Source organism: Lissotriton helveticus, chromosome 9 (genome assembly GCF_964261635.1).
Source record: "Lissotriton helveticus chromosome 9, aLisHel1.1, whole genome shotgun sequence".
In the NCBI taxonomy this organism is placed as follows: Eukaryota; Metazoa; Chordata; class Amphibia; order Caudata; family Salamandridae; genus Lissotriton; species Lissotriton helveticus.
Genome location: NC_136070.1, coordinates 1,291,582,001 through 1,291,609,039, shown reverse-complemented (window position 1 = coordinate 1,291,609,039; position 27,039 = coordinate 1,291,582,001). Strand labels below are relative to the sequence as shown.

Sequence of the window (27,039 nt, the reverse complement as noted above, 5' to 3'; positions counted from 1 at the left end):
TTCTGTCGTTTGCCCCAGGGGTTCAAGAACAGCCCAGGGTTATTCTCAGCAAGAGTAACAGAGTTACTACAAACATATGATGACGAGGCATTATCTTATGTCGATGACATCTATCTAACAGATGATGACTTGGATACTCACTTGAAAAGAGTGAACACCATAATACTTGGGTTCGCTGCAGAGGGTTACAAATTCAACTTCAAAAAGTCAAGAATTGCCCATCTAACTGTCCTGTTTTTAGGTTATGAACTATCAAGTGAAGGCAAAAGCCTGGCTGACAATTTCCTAGAGAAATGTGCTGTAATCCAAGCACCTAAAACACTAAAAAACTTACAATCAGTTCTAGGCTTCCTAAATTTCGGAAGAACTTACATTATAAATTACGCAGAAAGGTCAAACCCCTTTATGAACTTATAAAACCAGATTTTAAAAGAATCAATTGGACTCAAAAACACACAGAAATTTTGAGATCTTTACAAACAGACATGTTAGTTAAAACAAAATTACAAACACGTGATAACACACGCAACCTTGTGATTCGAGTCATCCCAGGAAGATGCGGATTCACGTACCTGACCTCTAATGAGGGAGAAAAGGTACCAATTGCATATAAATCACACTTGTACACAGAAGCTGAAAAAACGTTCAGCATTAAGGAAAACATTGTTCATGCGGTTCAAACGGCTGTAGCAAGAGAAAAAGACAAAGCTGACGGTAGACGTATCACAGTCAGAACAGCAGAATCAGCCTTTGAGGCATTAACAACCCCATGTAATTTACCGACTACAGCATTGAATCCAGAATGGATACAATGGGTAAATTCTATTGCTACGGACAAAGTAAAATACTATTTTGATCCAGAATTGAAAGAATTAAAATATCTAGAATATGAGAGAGAATACCCTCTGCCAATCGACATTCTGCCCTTACGACAGTACGCCTGTGTAATATATACAGACGGACATGCTCAACCCTCAGTTTGGGGAGATCAGGCATACAACGCCACATGCGAGATAGTAAAAGACGTGTGGCGCGGAGGTAAACTGAGACCTCTATTGACAAAAACACACTCAGTGGAGAATAATTCAGAACAACAAACTGAAATAATAGCGTTAAAAATGGCGCTAGATAATGCCGATCGCGAATTCCCGACACTTATAGTGTGCGATTCGTATTATTGCGTCAAAACATACAATAACGATTTACAGAAATGGATTCAAAACGGTTACAAAGATGACACAGGTGCCACAATAAAGCAAAAAGTGCTTTGGGAACAAATAGTTCTTTTAAAGAAAGAACTACCAAAAACTCACGTGATACACTCACTGAGTCATCAGCGTGATGGCGTTCACGTTGCAGGGAATTCATTGGCTGAGACAGCCACAGCGGTAGCAACTAAATCGGCTTCCGTAGCTACAAAAAAGCGTACAGTAAAATACATTGACGGTGCAACATTGCTGGCGGTGAAAACGTCATCAAAAGGCGACTGTTCAGCGCTTCCGATCAATTACCCACTCAATTATACATACATAATCGATGCAAACTCTGTCCCTTTTGCTCGAATCCCTGGAGTGGGGATAGAGTAATTCCAAACATGGACAGGAGAGGCTTGTTAATTGCAGACGCACATATGGGTGAGGGTCTTAGACACCTTAAGCTTAAAGATTCTCTAGAAGAATTACAATCAGTATACTGGTGGCCAGGCATGAGTCTGCACCATCACATTTTTGTAAAAAACTGCCCGGACTGCAACAGAGATCGCAGTGGCGAGCGAGGCGGACTATTGCCATGTCATTTCATTATGGATAATAAACAAGAATAAGTAAATACCCATTATGAATAATGCGTCATATTAACATATAATGACTATTTTTCACTTATAATGTAGACCCCAGCGCTCGGCTGACGTCTGGACTGTTATAAAAAGATTTGCAAGTCTAGAATGGCATATACGCTAGGAGCATGCTACGTTTTGACCAATATTTTCCCTTTAGCCCTCAAGCTTATGGGGAAGCATGGCCAAATGAGCATTGCATAGCGGGACTCTTCTCACTTCCTTCCTAAGGGATACGGGATGGTGTAAAGAAAAAACCAAGGCATAGAGCAATCTGTAACAGAAAAGATATTAGGTTCGGGAACTGGGTGGGTCAAACATTTAATAAGTGTCCAACGTAGTCTAAATAACCTGCCAAGAAATTCTCTGAAAGGACTCAGTCTGTACGAACTATTGTTCGGGACTAGAATGTTGATCCAGGACCTTGATAGTCAGACTTCAGTGGTTAAAGATAAATGCTTTGATATCAAAGATCGCTTGACTATTTTACAGGACTTAAATGAAACAAGAAGAGACCTGAGCAACATAAAGTTGAAACAACAGCCAACAACCACTGAAGAGAAACCACCTGCCCCAGCAAGGCCTGTCTGGATTCCAAAAATCGGGATCTGGTCAGAGAGAAGATCGCGGTAAAGAAGGAATTTGGGCCTTCTTACAGAAAAGCAGTTCCTGTCTTGTCTGTCAACGGGACAAGATCAGTAGTACTACCGCCCCTTGCTGGTAAAAAGGAGAACCGAGTTGTATCCATCGACCTGGTTAAACCACAATCATGTGGCCGATAACAAGTAGTAGGCCAAGTGGACTCCCGAGAAGTAGTAGAACACCAAAGTTTGCTACAAATACAGAGGTTCAAACTGAGAGACTAATCACATTCGAAAACTCTACAGAAAATCAACAAGGACTATGCAACAAAGCAATAGAACTTAAACCTCTTAAAACCCAAATAAAAACATTTAGTCAAGACACACCGACCTACAATGAAGTAACAAATGACTATGCTGATGAAACAAAGCAAACTCCAAAAGCAAAAAGTAATCCAGAAGCAATTGGAACAATTGACAGAATAGCATCCGGCTACTTCATCAACTTCGATGATTTCTCTGAAGATCTGAGTGAATCTGAGAAACAGCCATTGTTAGACCTAGATTACCCAAGCCTACATATGGTAGCTTGGCACAGTAGTGGTCTACAGCTAACTCAAGGCGTTGGCTAAGTACTTACAAGTCTCACTCACAGTAACTCAGTAATGAACCACTAAAATAAAGACACAACACCTCTGTTTGGAAAAATACCGTTACCTTTTATAAAAATAATATGTTTTTCTGTTATGCTATTTAGTCAGGGATGAAAGTCAATCAAATTACACCTTTTACATGGAATGCAAATCACACTTCAATATTTTTCCTGTTCAGAATTTAAGAATCAAAGGTACATTTAAGGTTTAGAATTATTCAGGACACAATACACTTCACTAGAACTTTACAGAAAGGAAAATGCAGCCTGACAGTGCAATATGTATTTAAAGACTCATTAGCAGGTACATTACCCCACAGCTCTAAAGCACTGCTCAACTCACAGAATGACCTGGATGTAGTTCTTCACTGCATAACCAACCCGCAATGTGACTAAAAAGGGGAGACACAATAATATTAGCCAAGTTCCACTCACTCTAATTTAAAGGCTCAATTTGCTAAAAGGAGATCTATTCCTCCAATTTACCAAGAAACTACAAGGGTTTCTCCCCCAGGAACCCTGTAATTCCCTACACCGCTTCCTCCTCTTTGCTCCAATTACTTTTGGGACACTGTAGTTATTATTAGGCTGAACACAAGCCCGTTTTCTTCACTTGGGCTTCCTGGTGCAGTTCAGTCTAAGTCTCAGTTGTAGCCCCACTGTCTTGTCTCCTTTCCCTGGTGCTGCTGCCTCCCTTTCCCACACTACCAGCTTACTTGTAGGCTTCTGGGTGTGATGCGAGGGCTCTCCCCGCTCGCGCTGAAACCTGGCAGCAATCGGCGGTCGAGGAAGGTTGAGGAAGGCTTCCCTGGCCCCCAGGCTCCTTGCTGTGACGTCCGCTGTGGCGCTTCTGCCTCCTCCGGACGGGGAAACGGCTACCGGTGCTCCGACGCGATCGGCTCTCCTCAGTCGGCACTGCTCAGCTGGGCATGCGCGATCACGCTCACTCTCCTTCCGCTTCTGCGCGCTGGCTCCCAGGGAGGACGTCGTTCGCCAAGCAGACGCTGCTCTGTCTCCTCCGGGCCTGCTCGAACCTAGGCCCCTCCTGCCTCCACAAAAAGCGTTTACACGCCGGACATGCGCGGAAGCGCCTACCTCCTCACTTGACGCGGCCGGTGCCCCCGGGGTCCCGATGCCGATCGGAGCAGCGCCGCTGCTTCCCTCCAGACACTTCTCACTGTGGCCTCACAGGAAGGATGTCCACACACGGCGCCCTTGCTCCTCAGGTCGCCAGGGTGTCACAGACACTCGCCTACACTTCAGCTGCTCCACAACACCGGTAAGCACAGCGCCGGATAGGGCAGCCAGGAATATCTTCAGATAAGGATATCCTGAGAGGATTTTTCATGTAGCTCCCAGATAGGAGGGACTGCTTCCTCAAGTAGCTCGATTTCTGTGTCAGTAGTTGTTGTCTTTGGGAGAGGGATCGGTCAAAGGCTGAAGGGGGAACAATCTTCTGAAGTAACTGTCAGCCTCAATGACAAACTAGCTGCTCTCAGTGTGTCCACCTCCTCTCACCACTGCCTCACTCCTCTACTCTGGGGTCAGCACAAAATGGCTGCTGGTCACTGGCCTTATATAGGGTGGCCTGAGACCTGCAGAATTCTCTAGGGTATTCTAGAAAGTTCCCTAATGTTAACCTATGGACCTGTCCTCCAGTGGTGTCCGTTATGGCAGTTGGTGGACACCATCTTAGGTCTCTGGAGATCCCTAGATTTTCAAGGGGGCTGACTAGGCCTCACAGGTTATGAGGGAAAAATGGCGTCATCGCCAAGGAACACCTAGCCCCCTGACAGCATTAAAAAATTCCTGATGGACATATGTAAAAATAAAAATAGAAACTCTGGGAGGCTAAGGGGGACAAAAAATAAATAATAATGGTTAGAGTCTCTCCAGAAGCAGACAGGTCTAACACGCGTCCCCCCCAGCTGAAAGTGGGGAGAACTACCCAACCCCTTGGGAGTCCTCATCACTAAGGCGGAAATACCTGGATAGACCGTCTGCGTTGGCATGGTCCGCCCCAGGTCGGTGTTCCACCCTAAAGTCCATTCCCTGTAGGGAGATGGACCACCTTAACAACTTGGGATTCTCCCCCTTCATTTGCATCAGCCAACGAAGGGGGCGATGGTCAGTCTGAACTAGGAAGTGCGAACCAAACAGGTATGGTCGCAGCTTCTTCAGAGCCCAAACCACCGCAAAGGCTTCTCTCTCAATTGTACTCCACCTCCTTTCCCTGGGGAGTAGCCTTCTGGACAGGAAGACCACGGGTTGATCCAAGCCCTCATCATTTAGCTGCGATAACACTGCCCCAATGCCATGTTCTGACGCATCTGTTTGGACAATGAATTCTCTAGCAAAATTAGGGGCCTTGAGAATGGGAGCGGAACACAATGCTTGTTTCAAGGTCATGAAGGCTCGCTGGCAAGCCTCTGTCCAGACTACCCGTCGGGGTTGCTTCTTGGAAGTAAGTTCAGTGAGGGGGGCCACGATAGTGCCATACCCCTTCACGAAGCGACGGTAGTATCCAGTGAGGCCCAGGAAGGCTCGGACTTCGGTTTGAGTCTTGGGGGGCTCCCAGGCGATAATGGTCTCAATCTTTGCCTGGAGGGGCTGCACCGTCCCTCTGCCCACCAAGTGTCCTAGGTACACCACCGACCCTTGTCCGATCTGACACTTGCTGGCCTTGATGGTCAAGCCAGCCTGTTGCAGGGCATGAAGAACAGCTTGCAGGTGCTGCAAATGGTCCTCCCAGCTGCTGCTGAAGACAGCAATATCGTCCAGGTATGCAGCAGAAAAAGCTTCCATTCCCGAAAGGACCCTGTTCACCAGCCTCTGAAAAGTGGCAGGGGCATTCTTGAGCCCAAAGGGCATCACACGAAATTGGTAGTGTCCCTCAGGTGTAGAGAAGGCTGACCTTTCCTTCGCCTCCTCAGTAAGGGAAATCTGCCAGTACCCTGAAGTTAGGTCAAAGGTACTTAAGTATTGGGCAGCTCCCAGCCGGTCAATAAGCTCATCCGCCCGTGGGATAGGATGTGCATCAGTTTTAGTCACGGAGTTCAAGCCTCGGTAGTCCACACAGAATCTCAATTCAGGTGTGGTGCCTGGTGGGGCAGCTTTTGGTACCAAAACCACCGGGCTAGACCAAGGGCTACCAGAAGGTTCAATCACCCCTAGCTCCAGCATCTTGGCGACTTCACTTTTGATGTTGGCCTTCACCTTGTCCGACAGCCGGTAGATTTTAGATTTCACAGGTGGGCTGTCTCCTGTGTCCACGTCATGGGTACACAGGTGGGTCCTACCTGGGACAAGGGAGAACAGGGGAGAAAATTGCTCCAGGATCTGGCGGCAATCGCTTTGCTGTTCAGAAGTCAGGGATGGCGAGAGAATCACTCCCTCCACTGATCCATCTTTTTCTTTGTACGAGAGAAGATCAGGGAGAGGTTCACTTTCTTCTTCCTCTGCTCCATCGGTCACCAGCATTAAGACAACCTCGGGCCTCTCATGATGTGGCTTGAGGCGATTGGCATGCAGCACCCTGAGGGGCTGCCTCGGGGTCTTAAGATCCACCAAATAGGTAGACTTCCCCTTTTTCTCTAAAACCTCAAAGGGGCCTGTCCAACGGTCCTGGAGGGCATTTAGCTCTCCAGGTTCCATTACCCACACTTTCTGTCCAGGCTCCAGTTCCACTGGGTGAGCGTTGTGGTCATACCACTCTTTCATAACTGCTTGGCTGGCCTCCAAGTTGTCTGAAGCCTGCTTCCACAACTTAGCCATTTGGCTCCGGAAGGCCAGCATGTAGCTCACCACGTCCTGGGGAAGCTTCCTGGGAGTCTGTTCCCATCCGTCTTTCACCAGGCTGAGAGGTCCCCTTACAGGGTGCCCATACAAAAGTTCGAAGGGGCTGAAGCCCACTCCCTTCTGTGGCACTTCCCTGTAGGAAAACAAGAGACAGGGTAGGAGAATGTCCCATTTCTTTCGCAAGCTCTCAGGAAGGCTCCGTATCATACCTTTCAAGGTTTTGTTAAACCTTTCCACAAGACCATTGGTTTGTGGGTGATAGGGAGTAGTAAACCGATAGGTAACGCCGCACTCCTTCCACATGGCCCGCATGTATGCTGAAAGGAAGTTAGTCCCCCTGTCGGAAATGACCTCCTTGGGGAAACCCACTCTGGTGAAAATCCCCATCAGGGCCCTTGCCACTGCAGGTGCAGTGATGGTCCTCAGAGGTATTGCCTCTGGGTACCGGGTGGCATGATCCACCAAAACCAGTATGAACCGATGTCCAGCTGAAGTTGGTGGATCCAATGGCCCTACAATGTCGATGCCCACCCTCTCAAAGGGGGTGCTAACGACGGGTAGTGGTTCCAGGGGAGCTTTTAGCTTCACCCCAGTTTTCCCACTGGCTTGGCAAGACACACACGTCCGACAATATGTATCCGACGCCACTTTCATTCGAGGCCAGTAGAAATGGGGGACAAGCCGGGCAAAGGTCTTGTCCTGTCCCAGGTGTCCTGCCAATGGTATCTCATGAGCCAGTTCCAGTAGAAAGGCTCTAAAGCATTGAGGGACCACCAAGGCTCTGGCTGAACCGTGACCAGGTGTCTTGGGCTCACTGTAGAGGAGTCCATCCTCCCAGTAAATCTGGTAGCTCCCTTCAATGTTTCCCGCTGCCTGGGCGTTGGCCTGTTGCCGCAGCCCCTCGAGAGTAGGACACTCTTTCTGAGCTTTGCAGAACTCTTCCCGGGAAGGACCTCCCTCCACATGCCATTCAGTTGGGATGGGTAGGTTTTCCAGGGAAGCAACATTCTCCCCGGTGGACTCCAGATCCACCTCCGCAGGTGGTCCAGTTGTCTCACGAGGTGGAGATGTCGAGGCCGGGTCCTCCGGCCTCCTGTCCTTCTCCTCTCTGGCAGTCGGCTGGGCCATTGTTCCAGGCTCCAGCGTCAATGAACTCCCCCTTCGGGCAGTCGCGGACCTTGTGCTGACACAAGTCCAGTCAGGGGGTCCCAGCATCTCAGAGTGAGTCTGGTACTCCACCCTCCTCCAAGCATTGTGCTCCATATCATTCCCTAACAGGCAGTCAACAGGCACGGCAGGGCTTACGGCAACTCGAAGTGGACCTGCAACCCCTCCCCACTCAAAGGGAACCTCAGCCACAGGATAGTGGCCCACTCTGCCGTCAGCCATTACGGCGGGATGGAGTACATCTGGGATGACCTGCTCTGGAGACACCAGCTGACTCCTTACCATAGTCATGCTGGCTCCTGTGTCTCTCAGAGCCTCCCCTCTACGGCCATTGATGGTGACCCACTGCTCATACTTAGTAGTATTAGAGGGCAGCTGGGTCTTGGGAACCATCTCCTTATCTCCTAGGGACACTAAGGTGACACCCGCCCGCTCCCCCCCATTAACCAAAGGCATCTCCTCCCCGAGCACTACACTAGTGATTCCCGGGGCTTTTCCTCCAGTGGGAGGGGGTGGTCTTTTTGGGCACCTCACATCTCCTTTATAGTGTCCCACACCACCACACTCAAAACAATGAACAACCCTTGGCTGCTGGCTTTGGCCAGGGGTAGGGTTGCGAGGGGGGTTACTCTTGGGGATGAATCCTCTGCCCCTTCCTTGCGAAGTATTTTGTGGCCCTTTTGAGAACTCCCTCTTAGTTTCCCCTCCCTCTTTCCTCTGGGGGGCGCCCTGTCCTTGCTTCTGGGAATTCCCTCCAGTCCCCTTAGTCGACACCCGGGTACTAACCCAGATGTCCGCCTCCTCAGCAAGCTTCCTGGGGCTGGTCAGCTTGCTGTCCACCAGATGCTGTCTTAGTTCGGGAAGACACTTCTCGAGTAGGTGTTCCTTGAGTATGAGGTCATATAGTCCCTCATAGTCTCCTACTTCGCTGCCTCTTACCCAACCCTCCAGGGCCTTCCTGGCGTAGTCCAAGAAATCCACCCAGTTTTGCGTGCCCAGCTTGTAGCTACCCCGGAACTTTTGCCTATATTTCTCAGGGGTCAACCCAAACTTCTTGAGCAGCGCTGATTTCATAGCCGGATAGTAGGTCTGTTCACTCTGGTCAAGAGCCAACAAAGTATCCCTGCCAGTGGGGGGCATGTATTTGTACAACCCACCTCCCCAGTGGACTTCCAGAATCCCATGGGCCCTTAGCGAGACCTCGTAGGCGGCTAGCCACTTAGCAATGTCGTCACTGGGTACATAACAAGCCATAATATCTTTTGGTAGGTACGGTCTAGGTTCTTTGATGTTGGTCTGGGTATCGCTGCCACCATTCTCTGATTTGGGGGATCCTCGGTTTAGGGCTTGTAAATCCATCTCTTTGATGGTTCGCTCATGTGCCAACCTCCTATCCTCCCTTTCCATGTCCATCCTGGCTAGTTCTATTTTCAACCTCCTCTCCTCCCTCCTATCCTCCAGCTCGGCTTCGGTTAAGCCCCTGTCTGAAACACTGCTGCTTGCCCTTGAAGGTAGCCTGGGACCTGTCAGAAGATTCCCTCTCCCCATTTGATTCAGCAATGCAGCCTCAGTAACAGTGTCCCCATCACCCACTTCCATTTCTGGTTCCTCCCTTAGGCGAGCTTCTAACCATGCCCTTATGCTTGTCAGCAACTCTCCTTTCTTGGCACCTTTATTGAAAAATACCCCGTTCTGCTGACACCAATCCCTGAGTTGGGCCACAGTATTGGCTTCCAACTCTTTAAGATTCACCTCCAGCTTTGCCATGGTATAAAATTACTCACAGGAGAAACCCACGAAGTGACTTGAGGTTAACCTCCACCCACCACCAGAAGTAAATTTAGAAAAATCAAAAATATAAATTAGGAGGGCCGCAGGGAGAAAACTCCAGGTGAGGTCTTGTGGTTAGCACTGCGTTACTAATAAGTGAGTGTAAGTACAAATCCGTGATCCCACCGCTGCCACCAATTATGTTAGACCTAGATTACCCAAGCCTACATATGGTAGCTTGGCACAGTAGTGGTCTACAGCTAACTCAAGGCGTTGGCTAAGTACTTACAAGTCTCACTCACAGTAACTCAGTAATGAACCACTAAAATAAAGACACAACACCTCTGTTTGGAAAAATACCGTTACCTTTTATAAAAATAATATGTTTTTCTGTTATGCTATTTAGTCAGGGATGAAAGTCAATCAAATTACACCTTTTACATGGAATGCAAATCACACTTCAATATTTTTCCTGTTCAGAATTTAAGAATCAAAGGTACATTTAAGGTTTAGAATTATTCAGGACACAATACACTTCACTAGAACTTTACAGAAAGGAAAATGCAGCCTGACAGTGCAATATGTATTTAAAGACTCATTAGCAGGTACATTACCCCACAGCTCTAAAGCACTGCTCAACTCACAGAATGACCTGGATGTAGTTCTTCACTGCATAACCAACCCGCAATGTGACTAAAAAGGGGAGACACAATAATATTAGCCAAGTTCCACTCACTCTAATTTAAAGGCTCAATTTGCTAAAAGGAGATCTATTCCTCCAATTTACCAAGAAACTACAAGGGTTTCTCCCCCAGGAACCCTGTAATTCCCTACACCGCTTCCTCCTCTTTGCTCCAATTACTTTTGGGACACTGTAGTTATTATTAGGCTGAACACAAGCCTGTTTTCTTCACTTGGGCTTCCTGGTGCAGTTCAGTCTAAGTCTCAGTTGTAGCCCCACTGTCTTGTCTCCTTTCCCTGGTGCTGCTGCCTCCCTTTCCCACACTACCAGCTTACTTGTAGGCTTCTGGGTGTGATGCGAGGGCTCTCCCCGCTCGCGCTGAAACCTGGCAGCAATCGGCGGTCGAGGAAGGTTGAGGAAGGCTTCCCTGGCCCCCAGGCTCCTTGCTGTGACGTCCGCTGTGGCGCTTCTGCCTCCTCCGGACGGGGAAACGGCTACCGGTGCTCCGACGCGATCGGCTCTCCTCAGTCGGCACTGCTCAGCTGGGCATGCGCGATCACGCTCACTCTCCTTCCGCTTCTGCGCGCTGGCTCCCAGGGAGGACGTCGTTCGCCAAGCAGACGCTGCTCTGTCTCCTCCGGGCCTGCTCGAACCTAGGCCCCTCCTGCCTCCACAAAAAGCGTTTACACGCCGGACATGCGCGGAAGCGCCTACCTCCTCACTTGACGCGGCCGGTGCCCCCGGGGTCCCGATGCCGATCGGAGCAGCGCCGCTGCTTCCCTCCAGACACTTCTCACTGTGGCCTCACAGGAAGGATGTCCACACACGGCGCCCTTGCTCCTCAGGTCGCCAGGGTGTCACAGACACTCGCCTACACTTCAGCTGCTCCACAACACCGGTAAGCACAGCGCCGGATAGGGCAGCCAGGAATATCTTCAGATAAGGATATCCTGAGAGGATTTTTCATGTAGCTCCCAGATAGGAGGGACTGCTTCCTCAAGTAGCTCGATTTCTGTGTCAGTAGTTGTTGTCTTTGGGAGAGGGATCGGTCAAAGGCTGAAGGGGGAACAATCTTCTGAAGTAACTGTCAGCCTCAATGACAAACTAGCTGCTCTCAGTGTGTCCACCTCCTCTCACCACTGCCTCACTCCTCTACTCTGGGGTCAGCACAAAATGGCTGCTGGTCACTGGCCTTATATAGGGTGGCCTGAGACCTGCAGAATTCTCTAGGGTATTCTAGAAAGTTCCCTAATGTTAACCTATGGACCTGTCCTCCAGTGGTGTCCGTTATGGCAGTTGGTGGACACCATCTTAGGTCTCTGGAGATCCCTAGATTTTCAAGGGGGCTGACTAGGCCTCACAGGTTATGAGGGAAAAATGGCGTCATCGCCAAGGAACACCTAGCCCCCTGACAGCATTAAAAAATTCCTGATGGACATATGTAAAAATAAAAATAGAAACTCTGGGAGGCTAAGGGGGACAAAAAATAAATAATAATGGTTAGAGTCTCTCCAGAAGCAGACAGGTCTAACAGCCATCAACAAAAACTTTTAAAGATAAAGCAAAGGAACTTTCTCAACAACTGAAAGCAACTTATCTGATTTCTCCATGGATTGAAATTTGGGTGGCATTAGGTGCATTTGTACTCATACTTTGGCTCATCATGGTACTATGCTTGGGACATTTCATTGAGGGAAAATATGCTACAATGGACACAGCAAGCCAGAAAATCAACTTGGTCCTTAAACCACACATATCTTCACACGTCGATAAAAGAGAACTTTCTTCAGTCAACTTCACAGCCAATCCTATACCAGGCGGTGTAGCATGGGACAATACTGATTAGGAAATCTATGGCCCGGTTGAAATCCTGAAGTATCCACACCAATTCAAGATCTCATTAAGTGACTTTGTAAAACCTAGCACATTTGCTGATGATTGGGACTTTGAAAGTATTAATGATATGATGTCTGACCTAGTAATGTCTGCTAAATTTACAGAACATGATTATTTGCAGGGTTCGTCTAATTATGATCAGATGTTCTTCTACAACCACTATGGTAACCATTATCTACATAAATCTGCACAACCTAGAAATGTTTTAAATTATAACCAATGGGAACATTGTGCAACTCCACCAAAAGTTAGTTCGAAAACATTTTATGATAAATATTCATACTTTTCAGGGTTTAACACAAGTAATGCAGAAACATTCTATTTCAAGTTGTCAAATAAGACAGGAGTGAAGACCATGCTGACAAATACAAAATTGATATATTCAGATTCCTTTTTATGAACAAATGAATACATTTGGTTTTGATTTCTGGAACAATAACATTGAAACGAAGACAATCTGGGGTACTAAAGATTGGCAAGTACAAGGTATAGATCGTTGTTTAGAGCATGCATGATCCCAGAACAAATTATATTTTTGAATGACACTATTCAACAAACTACCTGTCTTGGCCTAGCCAAAATCAAAGATTTAAACAAACCGTCTATTCCAAAGCCAACAACGAACAGTAATAGCTCTATAGATGTTGAGATAGACGTAAACCATATTTTAAACCAAAACAGAACAAATCCTGAATGGAAACAATGGTTGATCTGGCCCACAGATACAAATAACTGTCAAGACAGATTCCTGAACAAAATACAGGGGTTCACATTGACCAGGCCAGACCCTAGATATTCCCAAAGACAACATCCAGGGATAGTAACCACTTACAGTGTGGGCAAGCTCTGCCTTCAATGGCTACAAACATCCACACTGGCAGAAATTAAGCAACACCTAACTTTACTTCAAGAGGGTGCTGACTTGCGTGATTTCATCATGGGACCACGCAAACAGCGTCAAAAACGTTTCATAGCGGCCTCTATATATGCAGCTTATAACGAAGCCTGGAAAGAAACTCAAATTGAGACAGCAGAGAAAATACAGGAAATTGACCGTATTAATTTGGAAAAATCACTTTCTGTTGTGGACAATGGGTTAATGACTCTGTCTTCCAGAATATATTCACTGGACAGTATTGTGTCTTCAGCAATCGATATAATAGAGCAAGATTTACTGATGTTACAACACGGTCAATCTCAATTACGTTCTATTGTACAGCTTGGCTGGACGTTACAAAATCTGCGTTCAGGCTATGTGCCTTGGCGTTTAATCAACACAACGTCATTATTTAATATCTTTAACCTTACTGATAAACAAATCAGTTTGGCACAAAAGGGTGCTGATTATACAATTCTGAGCATTGAAAAACTTGAGAAATTACCATTGACAATGTCAGAACGACCTGTCATTGAATGGATAATACATAGGATAATTAATATTCCGATAACAACTTTCCAGTTTCAATACTGCCAAAAATATATACAGGCAGGCCAGTATGAAAGGTTGGGTAAAGGGTACATTAAGTCAACATGGAACCTGCCCTATACCCACGCATGTGTCAGTAATAAAGGCCAGAGTGTGTTTCTTAGTGGCAATAATTGTGCGAGGTCACTAAGCGGTACACTTCTGTGTCAGGGTATTAGTTTACATGGAGCCTGTGAAGGGACTTCAAATAACCTTTCATGTCATCAGCTAGGGACACCTGCAACACAAATAGAACCATTCTTTAGGAGACTCTCGAACGGGAGTTACATTCTAATTGTAGATCGCAGATGTTGCAGTTTGCTGCCCGGAAAACCTTATCTCGTCAGCGTGACTACGAAGGTCATGTGTTGTGAACGAGTATTGTTCCCAAACGATGCTCCAGACAGGGAGGCAAGGTTATGGCCGAGCTTGAAAATTTCTTCTATTCGAATTGATACTTTAAGCAGAATGAAGACTGTGCTCCTACAGACGCCAACCCGGTTAACGTCCTCAAAAGAAACGTATGATCTCCAAGTTGCAAGGACAACTGCAGAGATTCATTCACTGTTATCGACCAATTCCCCCATACATTTCGCAGAAATACTGAGCGAAATCTTAAATATTTCTGATACAAGCGGTATCTCAAGTGTATTTAAGACAGTGTTTTCAGGAGCTCTGACCCCATTCAAAGCCATCCTGGGTATTTTTCCTGATTTTGTCCATTCCATCTTTGGCGGACTTCCTCTCCTTTTGGGACTAGTGGCAGGCATCCTATTTTTGATCCTGTTGCTTCGCTATGGCAAACCGTGTCACAGACAAGACACCAGCGACAATGGAAGAAACGATCCTAGCCATACGCTACAGGGACCGCATAACTAAAGTCCTTGGAATAGCCCGGCTAAGAGACCTAAACATGACTTGGTTTCTTTCATTTAGACCCTTGTGGCAACGTTGTGTTATGCCTGTATTAAGGTGCTTGCTATGCGGCGAAGAATGCGTGTTGGACACCTGTCTGACACTACAATCGGATGTGCCAATGGACGCAGAGACTTTGTTGGGTCCGGTAACGGCTCATGCATTGTGCTGTCCCCAGCGGCTACCAATCCTGATGACGGCATTCGTGGAGACTTCACCACTACGATTGAAGGGTAGTGAAGTACAAGATGAAAGCAGCATCGATCAGGTACGACCTTCTGTCAGCTATGCTGATCAAACCATCAATGTAGGCAATCATGCTCATGAATGCATGGTAACAACTTTTTCCGAATTAGTGGAACTTTCGCAAGAAGCTGTTGACAGTTTTTTCGACAGTCTAAATGATATGATGTTTTCACCAGAGCAGAAAGAATGACTGAGCAAGCTAGCACACGATGTTCCCTACACCCTGAATTTGGCCTTCAACTTTGAAAATAAAACAATATGAAAAAATTTCTCACCAGTTTTACAGACAGCGGGACATTTTTTTTTTCCCCAAATCCAAAAATATTTACAATTTTTTGGGACACTTATCTTCTGCTTAAAGTAGAACTATTCTTAGAGAACAGAATTTCTATTTTAGCTACTCTAGAGACATTAGCTACCCTCTAGCATGTTCACAAGTATTTTTAAAATTTTGTGATGGAATGGTCTCGCATTTTTCTTCTGTATTAAGAGCCATTTCATGTGTAATTTTCGCATTTCGTTCATGCTGATTTAATAATATACGTGATGAATTTTGCATTATTATACTGCTTGAGTGCATATAGTGACTATACTCGTCTGTCACGTATTTCACATTTCCAATTTTCAAAATGCATATTATTGTATTTTGGGGTGGTTCGGTATACACATGCACTTCTAGCTTTGTTTACTATGCCTAGATTAGTAAATATGGACATAGATTCCGTGGAGTGGGTGTGATGTATTTCCTATGGGTACTGTATCGATCCCCTTAGTTCTGACCCTTGTCTGGTTAATACTTAACTAGCAGCCATTCAACGGCTCTAAAGCACGTTATCTGATTGGCCATACAACGGCACAGAAGCCCGTTATCTGATTAGGTCATAACGCATGCCATCTCATTAGGCAAGCACTATTTCTCCAGCCCCCTAATAGGCATACGGAGTTCTCAAAACAAATCAAACCTACAGCGACCTGGGAAATCCCCGCAGCCATTGTTTTGATTTCACCGAGAACTTCAGTAAAGAATGTGCGAACGACCAGTTCGTATGACATCCTTATTGACGTATTTATGTCCATCCTTACGTCAATCTCGGCACCTTTCAGGTATAAATAATACCGACATTGCCTTAAGCAAACACACGCGGTGGTGACAAGATTGGAGCAGCGAGACTTGCCGAGGAGCCCAGCTGACAGCGAAGCCCACAGACGCTGCCCCTCCTTTCTGACGCGCTGAGAGAGAGAGACGCTGCCTTTTCTCCTGCCGAGAAATCCAGCCCGGCGCTTCCAGCTGCCCTCGCAGGCAGCTGGATTAAAACAAGCCCTGAGATAGAGATACCAGCCCTCCAGCCTTCTAATTCCCAGGTACTGAACTGAATAACCCTTGCAGAGAATTCTTGAGTCAGACCCTTGGCAAAGCAAACTTAACTTAAACTGCTACTTATCTACTCCCGCCCACGTATTAGGCTTAGGTCAGGTACACTGGGGTAGGCGTGGTTAGAAGCACCAGTTGAGTACGATTAGTCAATGTATATATGTATGTATCTATTTTATCCATTTTTAAGTATCATATGGCTAAGAAACCATATTAATGCCTTTACAGTATTATTTTATAATTCTGTTTTTACTGTATGCACTTTACTTAACTATAAGTATTGCAATAATAGCGATTCATTTCTCTTGTACGAGAAAAGAGACTGATCAATAAATAACATCTTTTTATTGAACACGCCCGTCTCTTCCTTTCTCTACAATCTGGTGAAACTAAGAATGCACTGAACAGACTGAGTAAAATAAGTTGTCTTTTGTTTTCACACGACTCTAGAGATACACTCTTGATTAGGGGAGACCAAAGTTGTCATGTTCTATGGTTGTCAGAAACTAAATCCCTTCTTGTCTATCCAGGGAGGTTAAACCCCTCCTTGTCTATTCGAGAAAGTTTCTAGTGAACTCTGAGCTAGCTGGCAAACACTAAACTTTAAGTCTAATATCGTCAGTAGAAGACCTAGTTAACCTCTGTCCTACGTCTATACTATTGAAGATATTATTCCAATGCGCAGAGCCTATTGGGATAATAGGAACTACGCTACAGTTCCGGAGGCCACCAGGCCGACGACCAGATAGATGGCCTCTTACCGATCACTAACAGCTCGGTTTTATTCCTGTTCAGGCGGAGGCAATTATTATTCATCTAGCCAGCTAAAGCAGTTAGACAGGCGGAGAAATTAGCTGCCGCCTCAACGGAGCTTTGAGATAAAGTGATCCCCAACTGTGTATTGTCGGCATAGGATACAATTTCCACACCATGTGATTCCACAATCCTCGCGAGGGGCTCCATATAAAGGTTGAACAATGTAGGGCTCAAAATAGAGCCTTGTGGTACCCCCTGCTTTAAACACCGAGGTGTTGATTTGAACGGAGGGCAATGAACTTGGAAACTCCTATCCGCAAGGAATGAGCATAGCCAATTGTAAGCCTGTCCGACCACTCCGACTTCACTGAGACAGGCTGATAGCAGGGAGTGCGAAACGGTATCGAAAGCCGCACTCAGGTCTAATAATACTAATACTATGTTCCCAGTATAGTGCCTTCATTTTCCTTGCTCAATTTTTATCCATTGTGTTTGGTTTCTCCCACAATCCCCCCATACTTAGCTGGGTGCATAAAGACTTCACAGTTCCCAACCATGGTGTAATGCAGGATTTATCAAGAAGAATTCATTCCTGCAGAGCCTGTTTATAGGGACCCAGCTCCTGGGTTGTCCATGTTATGTCCCAATAGATCAGAGTTTTATGGTGTACAATACAGTTGATTCCCTTGAGGTTCAGATCCCATTGTAGAGGAATTAAAGGCGTACTTAATCAAGCTCATATACATTTATTTTCTGTGATTTTCAATCTTGTCGATTCCCCTGAATCAAGACCTCTGCCCCATGGAAAGATCCACCCAAATCCAATGCTCTATATACCTCAATAGCTGGGTAAACCACTCTGTTGACCGATGATTTATGTTCCTGGCAATTGCCGATCATCTATGGGATACACGGCATATTGATTTACCTGCAACAGCCTTTCATTCTCATTAGATCAGGTTAACAGAGCCCTTATGTCTAGTACGGGCGAAAAAACAACCGGCCCTGATAGTATTCCAGTGGACCTTTTTAAGGCAAACTTATTCCTTTGGGGTCCTTTGTTGACTATGGTGTCGGGGACGTGTTGCAGTTCTGTTTTTTTTTTTTAATACTTGGTCAGAGTACTTGGTCAGAGTCACTAGTCGTTCCCAAATATACGATGGGTGATTTGCCTAATCCAGCTTTTCGACTCATTTCATTACTCGATTCTCTTGTGAAATGATTGGCCGAATCATATTGGCCAGATTAGAAGAGTGGGCTGAAAATAAAGGCATTCTCTCAGATCTTCAATAAGATTTCCGTAGTGGCTTAGGGACAATTGAAAAGGGATTAAACCTTAACCTTTTAGTTGGAAAGTATATTTTCATTAAGAAGGGCCATATTTCGTTAGCTTCTGTTGATTTATCTAGTGCATTTGATTGTGTTATGCATGATAAGTTGTGGTCTATTATGGCAGAGCTTGGCGTGGACCCACATATAATTCAATTCTTAACGGAGTTGTACTCGGGGAGTAGGGCCAGGGTATGGTATAGTCTTATGGTAGAATGTAATCGGGCCGTCGCCTTGAACCAGAGTGAGGCTGTGAACAGCTGATCTTACCACACTGCAAGATCTTCACTGACTGACCCCCAAGGACCAAGAGAACGTAGTGACAGATGGCGCGCCCTAGCAGGACTCCAGTTGGAAGCTGAAGCACTGAATTTCCTCCACTGGGGAGAACTTGACTTACCGCGCAACTGAGCTGGAAGCTGCTCCGATCCCTGGTGTGAGAGACCAAACCACTCTGGAGAGGGAACCTGCACCCTTCTGACGCCGCTGCGTGAACCACGAGTAGCCAATGTTCCCCATGCAGGATCTAATCATGCGAGTGCCCGCGCTGAGGGCACCTGTTGTAACACTAAACGCTTCTGTGCTACAGGAGCAGGTAAGACTTGTGCTAGGGCCTGTTAGCCTCAAGGAAATCATTACTGAAGGTGCTGAAGCTCCATAGACACTTTTGACTCAAATCCTGAAGAGTCCAAAGGAACACCGAAGTACGGCCTAATAGTGTGCATTACCTGGATGCAGCCACCAGTGAATGGGGAATAACCAAGAACACATTGCACGAAGGCGGGTAGGACAGGAATTTGCCTGACAACTATTAGACCCCTGACCTCAAGGGGGATTGTGTTGTTGCATATAAATGTTGCGTTTCTTTGCATGAGTTAGAAGTGAAATACTACTTTTTCTTATAAAAGCAAGTATTTGACTGGACATTGATTTATTGTTCTTACTGTTTGCACTTTGAGTTATAAGTCCTGTTCACTGACCTGTATCTAAATCCCCGTCCTTCCCCCCTGAGGGAACCTTGACTACTCGACCACAGCTGCCACTGAGAGTCAAGTGCAGAGGTGTTCTTGGCCTGTTGAACTGTAACTATAGTAGGTCAGTCCTGGGACATCAGGAGTGAAAGGTCTTAACCGCCGCGCTTGGGCCCAGTAACCCCTGCTTGCCCCGTGGCCCTCTGAAAGGGGGTCTGACAGCACTCCTGCGGAATGATAGTTGGAATCTTGTGATCAACAGCTGGAGAAGGTTTTTGGCAATGAGTGAGCTTGGAATGTGTTTGTATTACACCATATACTTCATACTCTCCGTTCTACCAGTGTTCTAAGTAAGTAAGAAAGTTATTGTATTAATCCAAAGATTGCAATAAAAACAGTATATCACAATCTGCATAAATGTCAAATAAAATAAGTTAAAAAACACTGGATATATATAGGTTAAGATCTATGACACAAAATATCTTCTAAACTCAGGAGACTAACTCGTTGTAAAATTTATCTAAAAATGTAATTAGTCTTATAATTGCACTATTATCTATCTATGTTCGTTCGTAGGTAGGTAAATGTTTCTTAAATACAAAGGTTGGGGGCTAGTACATAAAATGTGCAAAAGGGTTTCAGTCGTGAGTCCTCAAAGTTGACAGGCAGATTTTCCTTTAAAATGCGCTGGATTCCATTTCCCCTCAAATTCATCAATGGAAAAACAGAACAGTCTTAGAAATTTCATTTTAACGCAGCCGGGCAGATTTTACCGGAGATATTCTTGTTTCTGTGAGGAAAGGGTTTCAGAAGCTAAATCCATGTGTTTGTTTTGTTGTAACTTGGGCAAGTCATTCTCCCTCTGTCTACTGGTTAAAATCACTTGAAGCAGACATTCTCTGGTCTGTGCGTTTAACTTTGCCAGCAAATCTAGATCAGGTATATTATATGTTTCTGGAGCCTTTTTGAAGGTACAGCGTTCAGTTTCATATCCTTGTGTGATGTTTTCTTTAATTCCTGATGGGATTTTAAGGTTGACGGATCGGCCCTTGCACAGTCACAAGAATAATCCAAACTGCTTCTGTAGTGAAGTGACGTTAGAGTTTTTAGATTCAGTTCTAGCCTGATAACGCAGTGTGGAGTAGCTGTAACAAGATGCAAAAGATTATGTACACACTGCATATAAGTTTTAGCGAGACTGGCTATGAGCATGTTATTTAACGCAGGTGATGCACCAAGTAAGTATTCATGTTTCGTGCTTTCAATGAAAATTTGATTGCTCTGCCTCCGAAGAGGTTGGAAAATCTTATAATAGATTTTGTGATCGCAGTTGGCTTAACCTTTCTTGTGAATAGGTGGTTAGTCCACGATAGCTTACTGTTGAATGTAACTCCAAGGTACTCGTTTTGATTTACAATCTCGATCTCAGCATCTCTTAAGACCCGCAATATGGACCTTGTTTTCTTTCCAAATGTCATGATTTTGGTTATTGACAGGTTGACAATTAATCCATTCTCCAAGTAAAATTTATTTAGACAATTTAGTAAATATTGTAGCCCTTTTAGAGTTTGTGACAATATCACCAGACAATGCTACTTACTTTCCCTCGTTCAGGTTGGTCAATATTAGTCTTCCTTGTTGGGCATGAGTTATTGAATGAATGAATGAAATTAGTTTTGTATTGCGCAGAACTTTGCCCAGAGGCATCAAGGCGCATAAGATGGAAAAGCTGGGAGCAGTGCAAAATCAAAAGGGGAATCTACAGGTAAGCTTTGGTGAAGAGCCAGGTCTTTAAGGCTTTGCGGAATTGATCAGGAGATGCAAGGCCCTTCAGCTTATCAGGGAGGAGGTTCCAAAGCTTCGGGGCAAGAGCAGAGAAGGCCTTCCCTCCCCATCTGGCCTTCTTCGTCCGGGGAGTGGACAGAAGGTTCTTGTTGGCAGAGCGCAAGACCCTGCCAGGGGTATAAAGGGATACAAGAGACCTGATGTCCTCTGCGCCGGATTCATGAAGGGCACAGTAGGTTAGACATAGAACCTTAAAATCTATCCTGGACAGCATCGGGAGCCATTGGCGATGTTTTCTTATGGCCGAGCCAGAGGACCGTCTAGGGGCATTGACAACGAACCTGGCTGCAGCGTTCTGCACAACTTGTAGGCGTTGAACCAGACTCTTGTTTAGGCCCAGATAAAGTGCATTACAATAATCTAGACGTGAAGAGATAAGGGCCACCGCAAGTTGTTTTCTGGAGTCCAAGGAAAGATAGTTTGACAGGATCCTTAGAACCCTGCAACAGGTGGAAATGGTTCTATTTACTTGTCTGTCGAGGGAAAGTGAGGTGTCAAGTATAACTCCTAGATTTCGAGCTGCGAGTGTGGGCGTGGGGCATACTCCAAGGGCCGATGGCCACCAGTCAGCCGACCAGATCTCGTGTTTGCCTCCGAAGACAAGAACCTCCGTCTTTTCCCCATTTAATTTTAGGACATTTTTGGTCATCCATCCTGCTACAGCTTCCATACAGTTCCTGAAGTTGGATGCCTCGGTCTCCACAGATTGATTGAGGGAGACCATAATCTGGGTGTCATCGGCATACGATAGTACTTCCAAACCAAAAGATCTTACAAGCCTGGCAAGGGGGGCCACATAAATGTTGATGACGGTGGGGTTTAAGGATGAGCCCTGCGGAACCCCACATTGCACAGGCTTGGCAGGAGAGAGGAAGTCACCCAGTTTAACCCTCTGCATGCGTTGGTTGAGGAACGAGGCCAGGAGACTCAGGGCAGGCCCATCCACTCCCATCTCGCTGAGGCGAGTAATCGGAATAGAGGGGGACAGGGTGTCGAATGCAGCTGTAAGGTCGAGCAGGATCAGAAGAGTAGTCTGACCGCTGTCGACCTTAGCGCGGATGTTGTTTACCACCACTGTGAGAGCTGACTCCGTGCTGTGCGCCTTCCGGAAGCCATGCTGAGAGGAATCTAGCAGGCATAATTTATCCAGAAAGGCGCTGAGATGGGAGTTAAGGTGGGCCTCTAGTAGCTTGGCAGGAGCAGGTAGCAGGGATATCGGGCGGAGGTTTTTTAAGATGGTGGGGTCTAGGGAGGCTTTTTTGAGGAGTGGCTTGACTATGGCCATTTTCCAAGATGCTGGGAAAGCGCCCTTGGAGATAGCTTGGTTCATGATGTCAAGAAGTGGGGGCAACAGAACCTCTTTACACTCCTTCAGGATTTTTAAGGGACAGGGGTCAAGGGGGGAACCAGACTTAAGTTTATCAAGGAGTTGGTAGAGGAGCTCCAAAGTCAGAGGGGGAAAATTTATCATACTGCCACGAGGTAGAGGCGTCTAGTCTTGAGGGGATGGAGTTGTGGGAAGGTGGGCAATACTGGTGTTAAGGTTGCAATCTTCTAGAGCTGTGTATATATCCTTGATTTTAGTGTGGAAAAAAGTGGAAATCTGGTTACACAACTCTTGGGATGGCACAATAGGGTCAGGGAGGAGAGCCATGGATAGGTTATGCACAATTTTAAATAGATCTCTGGGTGATCTGAGGGTGGTCGTGAGGTTAGTGAAGTATGACATTTTTTCTGCTAGAACTGCGGCCTTATATCTTTTGAGCATGTCCTTATGTTTTGTTCTTTCGCATGGATCGAGATGGGACCTCCAGAGTCGTTCATGCTTCCTACAGTCCTGTCTGAGCAGTCTGAGGGCGTCGGTGTACCAGGGGGCCGAGGGGCGCTTTCTGGCAGAATAGTAAAATTTAGCCGGAGCCAGAGTATCAATGGCCTTTGCAATGGAGTTGGAGAGCTCGAGGGAAGCTATATCTATATCTGACGTAGATAAAATATTAAGATTGGCGATAAGAGGGCCTAGGGCTTCGTTATTAAGGCCCCTGTTGTTCCTTTTGGTAACCTGATGACTAGTGGACCTATCGGGGAAGGCCGAAGGACAGAGGGTGAGCTCAAAAGGGACTGCCATGTGGTCAGTCCAAGATAGGGGAAGGGGAGAGCCTGTGAGTAGCCTGGAGTTGTTAGTGAAGACTCCATCCAGGGTATGCCCTGCGGAGTGAGTGGAGCCCATTACTTGTTGCGAGAAGCCATAAGATGCCAGAGAGTTGAGCAGAAGAATGGAGTCAGCCGTATTAGAGTTTTCTAGGTGAAAATTAAAATCACCTAGAATGGTAAGGTTAGTTTTGTCGATATAAGGCTCCATTAATTCCAGGAGGTGTTATTGTCATGTATTTAATAGCTTCAAGTCACAAAACCTTCGAACTAGAAGCAGGGAAGTGAGATAGAGAGGAAGCCATCAAATTATGAGCAAGGAGCAGACCCAAAGCGTACAGAAAGTATATGTTAAAGTACTGGTTACTGTACTGAGGGCCACACGCAACTAACGCTGTCCGAAGCGAAACTGCAAAAAGGAGACAGTTGGTGTGTATCTTTGGCTGGTGTTTGAGGGGTCAGAAGATGGTGTTAACAATTGGGGAGAGCCTATTGATTAGGAGTCGTGGAGTCACCATTAAGGTTACTTTTCCACTCCTACATCTTAGGTACCCTCATACTCATGATGACAAAGAGTCTGGAGACTATGGGGTGTTCACCCTACTCCTTCCTCCTCTGTACCCATGCATTGACGATGAGGACGAGCCTACGGACTATGAGTTAAGGATGAACCGTAAAAGGCGCTTTATCCTTCCAGTCCTGACTCCCAGCATGAGTGATTGTAGTTATGCGCTGTTCATCAGCAGCCTTGTGTAGGAGCAGGAGCAACGCGTGGTGTTGATGAAGTGTGACCAGGATAAGGGGTTTCTGCTACCAGCCAGATCTACTATGTTAAGCAACAGAGAGTTTTATATGAAATCGCATGCGAAACTGCCTCTGATATCTGAGAAGAGGCTCAAACATGCCGTTCCAGGATCCGATGACCTGTACTTTCTCTGATATAAATTGGGAGTCTAAAATGGAATCATGCAGTGCTCCTTGGCCTCAATTGAATTTCTCTTTGAACTGGCCTTTCCGGGTCCATCTGTGCACTCATTTATTTTGATCTGTCGTTGTTAAGGTTTATCTCTGTGCCCGTAGGTGTTTTTCCTGCATGGTTTTTGCACATTTTGCAGGAATTGGTTTAGCACTTTCATTCCACAGGTATATGTTGGTGTCTATCTCTGCATTTTTATCTTGACGTATTCCCTTGATTGGAAACCCACGTGTTTCTGGTACTTAATGAACTGTGCTTGGGTGAAGGTCAGTTCTGTCACACAACAAGCGTCACATGGTAAAATATCAGCTTATTGATCACTGTTATTTACCAGGTATGGATTCAATATTATGAATGTTCTTTCATTACCAGGTCCTCTGATTGCTACCACTGTAATTTCATTAAGAGCAAAAGAAAAGGAAGAATTATTTACTACAAACAACATGGCGCCCGAGAGAAGACCTAGCGTTAACGCCCCCCCAGGTCAGTGCGAATGGTATTAGCAGGCTCTAGTGTGAGTTATGGCAAAACTGTCATTTTATGGTTATAATTCATAAACATAACTGTTCTTTAACTGTCCTTTTTAAGTAGATATCAAAGGATTTATGAATCTATGTTAACCTATTTTAACCAAAGCTAACAATATCTTCCCTTCAATTGTGATTTTTCAATGAGTTTTAGGGATTTTCTTTATGACCTATTGCATCCAAGATCCAACCTGCTTGAGCATCCAAATGCACCAACCAGCCATTTTGGGCCAAGATCTCCTACCAAAGGCCCAATGTCGTGGGCAGCTTTGGTTGTCTGCTTAGCCTGGTACCAGGGCCTAGCCCTGCGTTGAACCTGCAACGACGGCAAACCAGCCATGTGCAGAATGGGTTGGCCAGGCCCGACCCAACCTGTCATACATAGCCAGCACTAACTGCGTAGGGTCAAAGTCCATTAGCAGCAGCGAATGTCCACCGGGCCTGGATGAGGACCGGTCTACCATGGGTGGTCACCCCCACCCCCACTGCACACCTCTTTCGGCCGTGAGCAGTGTGACTTGGCCTGGCCTTTCGCCAGTCCTTGTGACCGCCCCAGTGTGGGCTCCCAACCACGCTGTACATGGGCTTCAGCTGTGCACATCTCGAGTTGGCTGCAGTATTTGACCTACTGCCCAGCCCTACGCCCACAACCCACCATGGACAGCCCCACAGAGCCTCGGCCTAACTAGAGAAGCTCGTTTTGAGTTCTGTGTGTCTTACTGGAACTTTGTTGAAACTTTGATGGCAAACCACCACTTTGTAAATTGATGATATGTTTTGAAGTGCTTTTTCATCTTCTGATTCCCAATCCTAGGAATTTGTTAGCCGAAGAACACACTAGTTGTGCTCTGGAAGCAGGTAAAGATGCTGGCGGAGGGAGTGGGGGGGAGGTTGGTTTCCAATTTGCAACAGCAGCACTGCAAGGACATTTTCTGGTTTTCCTGTATACTGTTTCTTCTTTTGGAATTGGTCATGAAGGGATTTCTCAACCTGCTGCTTATGCTTCACCTTGAGGTGCCTTCGTATCATTGATCTCCCAAAAGTATATACACCTCTTTGTCTATGGAATTTTGTTTCACAGTTTGCACATAACCCTTCTGGCATTCATGTTTCTTCTCTCAAGTGGCATGCGTAAAAACGCCCAAACTATGGATTCTTTAGAGTTCTTTCCTGTCTCTAGAGCCTCCCTTGAGAAGATCAATTATTCCTCTTGTTGCGATTGAGATGATGGTAATGGAACCTCTTTCCCGGCTTAGTTGGACATGAATGTGAATTGAAAAAGAGGTTTATCTCTCACTAGCAACTGCTATTCTCTGAGAATAGTAGATAAGGCAGTACTACCAAGAAACAGGCACATTTGATGTGGTAAAACCTTACTTGAATTGTAGCTCGTTTGGAAGTCCAAGACATACATTTTAATGCCATATATTATATCATAGAGTGTGCAGTTCAGTAATGCATTTCTCCGCAGATTATTTAAAGCTCTCTGGACACAGTAAAGGTTTCTACCCAAGCCACACCACTACTTATTGCCTCAAAGTCAAGGCCTGCTTAAGATTACTCAAAAAGTCGACGAAGAAAAACCCCAGGCTGCTCCTCTTGAACTTGCCAAAACGTTGTAGTGGACATTGGCGGCCCATAAAGTCTGGATGCCTGGCCTTGCCATAGGTCAGACCCTAAGGCTAACCACTGCTGCACAAGGATGAAGGCTGCGAGTAGTGGGATTGGTCACCTGCCGGACTTTGGCCAGAGGCTAGGTTGTGACCAAACCATTGCTGCACTTGACCAAAGCCCATGTGCAGTAGGGTGTGCGACTTGTGGAGGTTGGTCTCAGGGCCTTGCTGTAGGTACATCCCCCATAGTCCAGAGTGTAATGTGATATCGAGTGGATAATTGGCCATTGGGCCTGGCCGAAACCAGTGCCTGCGGCTATCTCCTATTGTGCACAGCTGAAGAGCCTGCGACAGGTCGTGGTTTCTACGACTAATCCCGCTCTACATGGCAAAAGGACTCTGGATGCTGTCATTACTGATGCCATCAATAATCTCATTTGAGCTGTCATAAATGATGTCATTTAACATGTCATGAGTGATGCCATATGATGTCATG

At 46.0% G+C, this 27,039-nt stretch overlaps 1 protein-coding gene across 2 annotated transcripts in view; it reads left to right on the top strand.

The window, feature by feature from the left end:
• Window positions 1–27,039, top strand: part of LOC144782525 (uncharacterized) — an 87,513-nt gene that overhangs the window by 20,344 nt on the left and 40,130 nt on the right. For both annotated transcript variants that reach the window (XM_078661933.1, XM_078661934.1), the window contains exon 3: window positions 24,776–24,886. In XM_078661933.1, coding sequence (XP_078518059.1) covers window positions 24,776–24,886 — 111 coding nt within the window. The remainder of the gene's footprint in view (window positions 1–24,775; window positions 24,887–27,039) is intronic.